At 47.3% G+C, this 10,550-nt stretch overlaps 1 protein-coding gene and 1 pseudogene across 1 annotated transcript in view; both read right to left on the bottom strand.

Annotated features, from left to right (window-relative positions):
• Nucleotides 1-5,775: 5,775 nt before the first annotated feature.
• On the bottom strand, nt 5,776-7,046 carry LOC132892106 (zinc finger protein 239-like; annotated as a pseudogene).
• Nucleotides 7,011-10,550, bottom strand: part of LOC132891504 (histone-lysine N-methyltransferase PRDM7-like) — a 94,446-nt gene continuing 90,906 nt past the window's right edge. Inside the window, exon 8 of the mRNA XM_060929150.1 lies at nt 7,011-7,068. Coding sequence (XP_060785133.1) covers nt 7,063-7,068 — 6 coding nt within the window. The 3' untranslated portion in view covers nt 7,011-7,062. The remainder of the gene's footprint in view (nt 7,069-10,550) is intronic.

The following is a 10,550-nucleotide window of genomic DNA, read 5'->3' as shown; positions in this document are numbered from 1 at the left end:
ATTCGACGCGTACCCAATGCCTCGTATTGATGAGCTGCTCGATCGACTCGGCACTGCTCGATTTTATTCGACACTGGATTTGACGAAGGGATATTGGCAGATCCCCTTGACTCCACTATCCCGAGAAAAAACGGCCTTTTCCACACCGTTTGGTTTACACCAATTCGTCACCCTTCCGTTTGGGCTGTTTGGGGTGCCTGCGACATTTCAGCGGCTGATGGACAGAGTCCTCCGCCCTCACGCCACGTATGCGGCAGCATATTTAGATGACATCATCATCTATAGCAATGACTGGCAGCGGCACCTTGAACATCTGAGGGCCGTCCTTAGGTCGCTGAGGCGAGTGGGGCTCACAGCCAACCCAAAGAAGTGTGCGATTGGGCGGGTGGAAGTACGGTACCTGGGCTTCCACTTGGGCAACGGGCAGGTGCGTCCCCAAATTAATAAGACGGCAGCAATTGCGGCCTGCCCGAGGCCCAAGACCAAAAAGGGGGTGAGACAGTTCCTGGGGCTGGCTGGCTATTATCGTAGGTTTATACCTAATTATTCGGACGTCACCAGCCCGCTGACTGATCTCACTAAAAAGGGGGCACCAGATCCGGTCCAGTGGACGGAGCAGTGCCAGCGAGCTTTCTCAGAGGTAAAGGCTGCACTGTGTGGGGGGCCACTTCTACACTCCCCTGACTTTTCTCTCCCCTTTGTGTTGCAGACCGATGCGTCGGACAGGGGGCTGGGGGCGGTTTTGTCCCAGGAGGTGGAGGGGGAGGACCGCCCTGTCCTGTATATCAGCAGGAAGCTGTCGGTGCGTGAGGGGCGCTACAGCACCATAGAGAAGGAGTGTCTGGCCATCAAGTGGGCGGTTCTCGCCCTCCGGTACTACCTACTGGGGCGCCCTTTCACCCTCTGTTCGGACCACGCGCCCCTCCAGTGGCTCCACCGCATGAAAGATGCCAACGCGCGGATCACCCGTTGGTATCTGGCGCTCCAACCCTTTAATTTCAAGGTGGTCCACAGGCCGGGGGCGCAGATGGTCGTGGCGGACTTCCTCTCCCGTCAAGGGGGGGGGGAGTCGGCTGCAGGCCGGACGGCCGCCCGGCCTGAGTCGGACGGTGGGGGTATGTGGCAGCGGGGGCGTGGTCAAGCACCGGTCTGTGACAGGAGGGCGGAGTCAGGGAAAGTAAGTGGCAGAATCACGACACCTGAGAACAATTAACCTGTGTTTGTGTGTGTCTTCCCAGTGACCGCGCCCTATTTAAGGAGGGAGAGTGAGAGCAGAGGAGCTGATCTCCGGACTAGGCGCTGGCTGTGTGTGTCTGTCTAGCCAATATAAGATTGTTCACTGAAAAGTGTGGCAATAAAGCCATTTTGCAAACCTGATCTCTGTCCTGCCGTCCTCAGTGCTCCACCCACACGTAGGGAGTATTACAATCTCCTTCCTGTTTTAAAACAGCATCAGAGTGCACAACCAAATATTACTGTAAAACTAGCCCTTCTGAACATTAGATCACTTTTAAACAAGTCATTTTTAATTAATGATCTTATTTGTAAACACAATCTTGATTTTTTGCTTCTAACTGAAACCTGGCTGGATCAAGCAAATAGTGTTACCACCCTTATCGAAGCAGCTCCCCCAAATTTTAATTTTTTGAATGTTACCCGACAAGGGAAAGGTGGAGGGATCGCAAATATATTCAAAGTCTCTTTTCAATGTAAACAATCCTCACTTGGTGATTTTATGTCCTTTGAACACTTATGTGCACTTGTTACATGCTCTCCTAACATATTATTATTAACTATTTACAGGCCTCTGAGACATTCAGCCAAAGTCTTTCTTGAAGAGTTTGGTGAATTGTTATCAGTCATTTGCTTAGAGTTTGATTGTCTTATTATATCTGGGGATTTTAACTTGCATGTAGATAATACTGATAACATTTATGCCAAAGAACTATTTGCAATTATTGATAACTTTAACCTAGTACAACATGTACAGGGACCGACCCACTCCCGTGGTCATACTCTTGACCTCGTCATCACAAAGGGTCTTACTGTTTCTTATACTGTTGTTGACCTGGCCTTATCTGATCATTTCTGTGTTTTCTTTGAAGTTTCTATGGCTACGTTTACACTAGACCGTATCTGTCTCGTTTTCTTCGCGGATGCACTGTCCGTTTACATTAACCCCCCTGAAAAAGCGGGGAAACGGGAATCCGCCAGCGTCCACGTATTCAATCTAGATCGTATCAGCTCCGGTGCTGTGTAAACATTGAGAATACGCGAATACGCTGTGCTGAGCTCTAGCTGGCGTCTCATTGGACAACGTCACTGTGACATCCACCTTCCTGATTCGCTGGCGTTGGTCATGTGACGCGACTGCTGAAAAACGGCGCAGACTTCCGCCTTGTATCACCTTTCATTAAAGAGTATAAAAGTATGAAAATACTGCAAATACTGATGCAAATACTGCCCATTGTGTAGTTATGATTGTCTTTAGGCTTGCCATCCTTCCACTTGCAAGTAATAAGTGATATGCGCTGGGATCTCACACACAGCGGCTCAGTCCCGAATCGTGGCTTGTTCACTTCACTCGCGCGCTCTGTGAGCTGCGCAGGGCCGGAGTGCGCACCCTCCAGAGGGCACTCACTGTTCAGGGCGGAGTGATTTGGAGCGCAGGATGCCTGCGGAGCCGAGCGTATCCGCGTATTGGTGTTGCTGTGTGCACGGCTAACGGTTTTAGTGTAAACGCGAATCGTTTTAAGAACGTTAATCTGATGATCCGCTGATTCGACGTAATGTAAACGTAGCCTCAGTCTCCTCACATTCAGAATAGCTCAACGACTATAGGCAGGAGAGTCATAAACGACAACACATGTGCTCTTTTTAAGCAAGCTCTCTCTCAGAACTCAACCAAAATGTCAGACTCTGTAGATGATTTACTGGAATTTTTAAATTTAAATATGACCCAAATTATGGATGATATTGCTCCATTCAAAATAAAAAGTCAATGATAAGCAGAAAGCACCATGGAAGCAGTACCCGGCTGTTAAACTGCTAAAGAGAGAATGTAGAAAGACTGAAAGAAAATGGCGCAAATCTAAACTTCACATCCCTTATCAAATCCATAAAGAGATGCTTTATAATTATGAAATTCGTAAAGCAAGACAGTCTTTCTTCTCCAATATCATCAGCAGGAATATGAACAATGCCCGTGTGCTATTTTCAACAGTAGAGAAGCTAACTAATCCCCCACCACAATTAGCACCTGAACTTCTCTCAGTTAATAAATGCAATGAGTTTGCATCTTTCTTCAAAGGTAAAATTGATAAAATACAGCAGAATATTTCTCATAATATATCTCAGTTGCAAAAAATTGAAAAACTGCAATCACCAATGACACAGATAGATAACTTTAACACAATGTCAGAATTTTGTTTAATTGATTATGAGACTCTTGAAAAAACTGTACAAAATCTCAGTTCCTCAACATCTGAACTGGACATTCTGCCCACCAACTTTTTTAAGTCTGTTCTTCATCTTATAATTACAGATGTGCTTCAAATTATAAATACATCCTTGGAGACTGGTGTTGTTCCTGTGTCCCTAAAAAAAAGCTGTTGTAAAGCCCCTTCTTAAAAAAAATAATCTGGATCCTTCAGTGTTAAATAATTACAGGCCAATATCAAATCTACCATTCATCGGGAAAATCCTGGAAAAAATTGTCTTCAATCAATTAACTGCCTTCTTGATATCAAACAGCCGTTTTGATAATTTTCAGTCAGGATTTCGTGCCAATCATAGCACTGAAACAGCGCTGATTCAAGTTATAAATGACATACCTCTTAATACTGATGCAGGCAAAACATCGGTCCTGGTATTACTGGACCTCAGTGCAGCTTTTGATACTGTTGATCACAACATACTGCTATATCGACTTGAACACTGGGTTGGATTGACTGGTAAAGTTATCAATTGGTTAAAATCATACTTAAAAGATAGAAGCTTCTTTGTTACCCTGGGAAATTGTTCCTCAACGTCAATGCCCTTGACCTGTGGTGTCCCCCAGGGGTCGATTCTTGGACCATTACTTTTCAACCTTTATATGCTCCCACTTGGGCAAATTATCAATAAAAATTCAATTTTGTATCACTGCTATGCAGATGATACCCAAATTTATTTTGCTCTATCACCAAATGATTATGCCCCCCTTGAATGTCTCTACCAGTGTATCGATCAAATCAATAGCTGGATGTCACAAAATTTTCTTCAGCTGAACACAGATAAAACAGAAGTAATTCTATTTGGAAAAAAAGATGAAAGACTCAGGATTACCACTATTCTTGACACAAAAGGGATTAAAACTAAAGAAATGGTTAAAAATCTTGGTGTTTTCATTGACAGCGAGCTAAACTTTGACAGTCACATGAAAGCAATCACTAAAACGGCATTTTATCACCTAAAAAACATTTCCAAACTAAGAGGACTTATGTCAAAACATGATCTGGAAAAACTAATACATGCCTTCATCTCTAGTAGGGTTGATTACTGCAATGGCCTTTTCACAGGCCTGCCAAAAAAGACCATCAAACGACTTCAGCTGGTTCAAAATGCAGAGGCTAGGGTTCTCACACGAACAAAAAGAACAGAGCACATTACTCCAATTCTAAAGTCCCTTCACTGGCTTCCAGTAAGCTACAGAATTGACTTTAAAGTATTGCTGCTGGTGTACAAATCTCTAAATGGTACAGGGCCCAATTACCTCTCTGATATGTTGCAGCGGCCTAACCCAATCAGATCTACCAGATCGCAACAGAAAAATTTACTATTAAAACCAGTTGTTAAAACAAAGTGTGGTGAAGCAGCTTTTAGCTACTATGCAGTACAGCTATGGAACCAACTGCCAGAGGACATTAAAAATGCTCCTGCTGTTGGCAGCTTCAAATCTAGGTTAAAGACCAAGCTGTTTTCAGATGCTTTCTGTTAAATAATTAATATTTTTACATTTTTTATAATCTTTACTTTCTCTGCATGTTTTAAATTTACTTTAACTTTATTCTGTTTTATTCTGCTAGTTTCTTTTTTTTTCTTTCTTTTTCTCCTTTTTCTTTTTGGCATTTTAATATTTTATTTCTACTATTGTTTAATTCTTATTATTTTCTTTTAATTCTTTTAATTAATTATTTTAGAATAAAGATAAAATTATTTTATGTAATTTTATTTCTCTATTGTTTACTGTTTTTGTTTTTACTTCTGTAAAGCACATTGAACTGCCATTGTGTATGAAATGTGCTATATAAATAAACTTGCCTTGCCTTGCCTTGCCTTGCACCACTTGATATTTTCAGGAGCATTCAGTCTTACATTTTGTAGAAAAACAGGTGAAAATGTCATTTCAAATGACAGGAAACTAACAAATACAAAATGTACATTTTTATAAACTTGATGCATGTTTTTAAAACAAGTTTTTAAAAGATTTTTCTATTACTCATCTTGCTAAGGCTGATTTGTCACTGACCCTTACACAGATCATTTTAAACCAAAACAATAATGATAATCATCTTTAATTTGACAAATAAAAATTATGTAATGGCTCTGTTTTAATGCACTTATGAGTCTTCAATGTAACTGAATAAGTGAAACACTTCCTACACCGCGAACAGTGATATGGTTTCTCTCCTGTGTGAATGCGCTGGTGTGTTAAGAGATGACCATGATGATAAAAACACTTCCCACACTGTGAGCACTGATACGGCTTCTCTCCTGTGTGAATGCGCTGGTGTGTTAAGAGATGACCATGATGACAAAAACATTTCCCACACTGTGAGCACTGATACGGCTTCTCTCCTGTGTGAATGCGCAGATGTCGTTGGAGAGTACTTTGTTGTGTAAAACTCTTCTCACAGAGCACTGATATGGCTTCTCTCCTGTGTGAATGGGCTGGTGTTTTCTTAGGTCACCCTTTCGAGTAAAGCTCTTCCCACAATGTGAGCAAAGATATGCCTTCTCTCCTGTGTGAATGCTCTGATGTTTTCGCAGATTACACTGATGACTAAATCTCCTCCCACACAGTGAGCACTGATACGGCTTCTCTCGTGTGAATGCGCTGGTGTACTTTGAGAGTACTTTGTTGATGAAAATTCTTTCCACACTGTAAGCAGTGATACGGTTTCTCTCCTGTGTGAATGCGCTGGTGTTTTCTGACGTGACTCTGGTAAATAAAACGTTTCCCACAGTGCGAACACGAATACGGCTTCTCTCCTGTGTGAATGCTCTGATGTGTTTGGAGATTAAATTTGGCTGCAAAACTCTTTCCACACTGTGAGCAGTGATATGGCTTCTCTCCAGTATGAAGGTGCTGGTGTTTTCGGAGTTTACTCTGGTGATTAAAACTCTTCTCACACTGTAAGCATGAATATGGCTTCTCTCCTGTGTGAATGCGCTCGTGTGTTTGGAGAGTACTCTGCTGATTAAAACTCTTCCCACACTGTAAGCAGTGATACGGCTTCTCTCCTGTGTGAATGCGCTGGTGTCGTTGGAGATCACCCTGTCGATTAAAACTCTTCTCACACTGTAAGCAGTGATACGGCTTCTCTCCTGTATGAATGCGCTGGTGTGTTTGGAGAGTACTCTGTTGATTAAAACTCTTTTCACACTGTGAGCAGTGATACGGCTTCTCTCCTGTGTGAATTCTCTGGTGTCGTTGAAGAGCACTCTGATGAGAAAAACTTTTCGTACACTCTGAGCAGTGATATGGCTATTCTCCTGTGTGAATGCGCTGGTGTGTTTGGAGATGACTCTGGTAAGAAAAACATTTCCCACACTGTGAGCAGTGGTGAATTTCCTTCTGCATTTCTTTGACAGAGGTGTCGGAGCCAAGAGTACCAGGTGATGTTTGTTGACTAAGAAAGTCTTTAGTGGGTATCTGAATGTTATATTTCATCTCAGGTGATTTCTGCACTCTCACATATTCCTCAGAGTGACATCTCTGGATGTATTTCTGGAGATATATTTGAGATGTATCGGAAAGTGGACACAAGGAGCAGGAGAAGACTTGCAACAGAGCGTTGTTTACTTCTAGAGTAGTGGAAGAAAAAGCAAACAAGTGAATATTAATTTCTTTTAAGAATCTGAAACTTTTGAACTATGCATTAAAATTATATGAGGTTAGGTTAAAATTATTATGAACACTAGTAGTCAGTCATTCACTTACAGCCTTACATCCCTGACAAGGCATAACCGGCCAGCATCATAAATTAATGTGTTTAGTTGACTCACTACCCATCATCCAGAAAACAGCTATCAATGGGAAGTGCATTTAGTCAGCATTGACGAAGCTCCTGCATGGCATAGGTAGCTCTGTGTAGAGGTAGTACAGTTGTAGGCTATCAGCTGCACTCCTGGAGTGCACTGTTGCACTAGTCCTCACATGCCTGCTCAAAGCACCAGACACTGGGACACCACTTCTGCTGGCTGGGCTAAAATATAATAGGGAGTATTCTTTAAATTCGTTTCTTAAGACAAGGATTTTTTTAAGATGTTACTGTGGCAGCGGGGGCGTGGTCAAGCGCCGGTCGGTGACAGGAGGGCGGAGTCAGGGAAGGTAAGTGGCAGAATCACGACACCTGAGAACAATTAACCTGTGTTTGTGTGTGTCTTCCCAGTGACCGCGCCCTATTTAAGGAGGGAGAGTGAGAGCAGAGGGGTATCTCCGGACTAGACGCTGGCTGTGTGTGTGTGTCTGTCTAGTCACCGTAACGATTGTTCACTGAAAAGTGTGGCAATAAAGCCTTTCCCCAAACCTGATCTCTGTCCTGCCGTCCTCAGTGCTCCACCCACACGTAGGGAGTTTTACAGTGGTGCCGAAACCCGGGAGGTGGAGCACCAAACCAGCAGCCCCATGGAATCCTCCCCGTTCACCGATCTGGTCCACGCCCTCGCCACGGCTCAGCAAAGCCAGCACCAGGCACTCGTCACTCTCCGAAAGGAGCAGGAGCAGCGCTTCGAAGCCCTGGTGCTGGCCCAGCAGGAAGATCGCGAGGCGTTCCGGCATCTTCTCGCGTCGGCGGGGTCCACCAGCGCTCCGGCCGCGGGCCCGTCTCCCCTCATTGTCACCAAGATGGGCCCGCAGGACGACCCCGAGGCGTTCATCACGTTGTTCGAACAGGTCGCCGAAGCCTCGGGGTGGCCGATCGAGCAGCGCGCGGCGCGCCTCCTCCCCCTGCTCACGGGAGAGGCGCAGCTGGCCGCGCTACAGCTCCCCGCCGACCGCCGGCTGGCCTACGCGGACCTCCGCCGGGCCGTCCTCCAGCGCGTGGGGTGCACACCGGAGCAACAGCGCCAGCGCTTCCGCGCGCTGCGACTGGAGGAAGTCGGCCGGCCGTTCGCGTTCGGCCAGCAGCTCCGGGACGCCTGCTGGCGGTGGCTGAGGGCCAACAATCGCGACGCCGAGGGAATCGTCGACCAGGTGGTACTGGAACAGTTCGTCGCCCGCTTACCAGCCGGAACCGCGGAGTGGGTCCAGTGCCACCGCCCGGCGTCGCTGGATCAGGCAGTCGAGCTGGCGGAGGATCATCTGGCGGCTGTCCCGGCGGCAGGACAGCAGATGGCATCGTCTCTTCTCTCCTCTTCTCTCTCTCTCTCTCCCTCTCCTCCTGTGTCCCGTCCCTGCCCCATTCCCCCACCGCGGAGGCGGGGGCCGGCTCCACCCCAGCCGGCCCGCCGCACCCGCGGTGCCCTCCCGTTTCTCCCTTCTGTGTCTGTCTCTCCCCCATCTCAGGTGAGTGAGCCCCAGATCACCGGTGCAGAGGGAAAGCCCGGGCCGGTTTGCTGGCGCTGCGGGGAGCCGGGCCACCTTCATGAGCAGTGCACAGCAATGGAAGTGGGCGCGGTGGTTCGGATCCCCGACGCGCCAGAGGCCGCCCTCGATCGGGCCGGAGCGTATCGCATACCGGTGAGTATCCAAGGGGCTACATATCAGGCGTTGGTGGATTCTGGTTGTAATCAGACCTCAATTCGCCAAAGCCTGGTTCAAAACGAGGCATTGGGGGGAGCACAGGGGGTGAAGGTGTTGTGTGTGCACGGGGATGTTCACAGCTACCCTTTGGTGTCAGTCCACATTATTTTCAGAGGGGAAAAATTTATAGTGAAGGCGGCGGTTAATCCTCGCCTTACCCACTCGTTAATTTTGGGGACGGATTGGCCGGGATTTCGGGGTTTAATGACACGCCTAGTCGAGAGTGGGTCCTGCCATTTGACAGGGGGAGGTCCCGGTGTCGCTTTGGCGGGAGCAGCTGTCACAGAGCCGTCTACGTCATCTCCGCGTCAGAGTGAGGAGCCGCCGGCCCCTCCTCTCTCTATTGGGGATTCCCTCACGGATTTCCCATTAGAGCAGTCGCGAGACGAGACTCTGCGGCATGCGTTTGACCAAGTGAGAGTAATCGATGGTCAAACGCTCCAGCCGAACGCCACCCCGTCCTTCCCCTACTTCGCGATTATGAAGGATAGATTATACCGAGTGACGCAGGACACTCAAACTAAGGAGCGAGTCACGCAGCTTTTGATTCCAAAAAGCCGCCGGGAATTGGTATTCCAGGCGGCTCACTTTAATCCCATGGCTGGACACTTAGGGCAGGATAAAACACTAGCCCGAATAATGGCCCGATTCTATTGGCCGGGGATTCGCGGCGATGTCCGTAGGTGGTGTACGGCATGCCGCGAATGCCAGTTAGTAAATCCAGCGGCCATTCCAAAAGCGCCATTGCGCCCTCTACCATTAATCGAGACCCCGTTTGAAAGAATTGGGATGGATCTCGTCGGGCCATTAGATCGGTCAGCACGAGGGTACCGCTTTATATTAGTTCTAGTGGACTATGCAACGCGATACCCGGAAGCAGTGCCTCTGCGCAATATCTCAGCACGCAGTATTGCAGAGGCACTCTTCCGCGTCATCTCCCGAGTTGGAATCCCGAAAGAGATTCTGACTGATCAAGGCACTACGTTTATGTCACGAACACTGCGCGAACTGTATGGGTTATTGGGGATTAAGCCGATCCGCACCAGTGTATATCACCCACAAACGGACGGTTTAGTAGAACGGTTCAACCGCACCCTCAAAAATATCATTAAGAAATTCGTAAGTGAGGACGCACGTAATTGGGATAAGTGGCTCGAACCCTTGCTGTTCTCAGTGCGAGAGGTCCCTCAAGCCTCCACGGGGTTCTCCCCGTTCGAATTATTATATGGGCGTAAGCCGCGCGGCATCCTGGACGTGCTGCGGGAAAATTGGGAGGAGGGACCTTCACAAAGTAAGAATGAAATTCAGTACGTTATGGACCTGCGCGCAAAACTCCACACGCTCACCCACCTAACTCAGGAGAACTTGCGGCAGGCCCAGGAACGGCAAGCCCGCCTGTACAACAAGGGTACGCGCCTTAGAGAGTTCACACCGGGAGATAAAGTACTCGTACTCTTGCCCACGTCGAGCTCCAAATTAATCGCCAAGTGGCAAGGACCCTTTGAGGTCACACGGCGAGTCGGGGACGTCGACTATGAGGTGA

Source organism: Neoarius graeffei, chromosome 9 (genome assembly GCF_027579695.1).
Source record: "Neoarius graeffei isolate fNeoGra1 chromosome 9, fNeoGra1.pri, whole genome shotgun sequence".
Lineage (NCBI taxonomy): Eukaryota > Metazoa > Chordata > Actinopteri > Siluriformes > Ariidae > Neoarius > Neoarius graeffei.
This window is presented reverse-complemented; position numbering and strand designations above follow the sequence as displayed.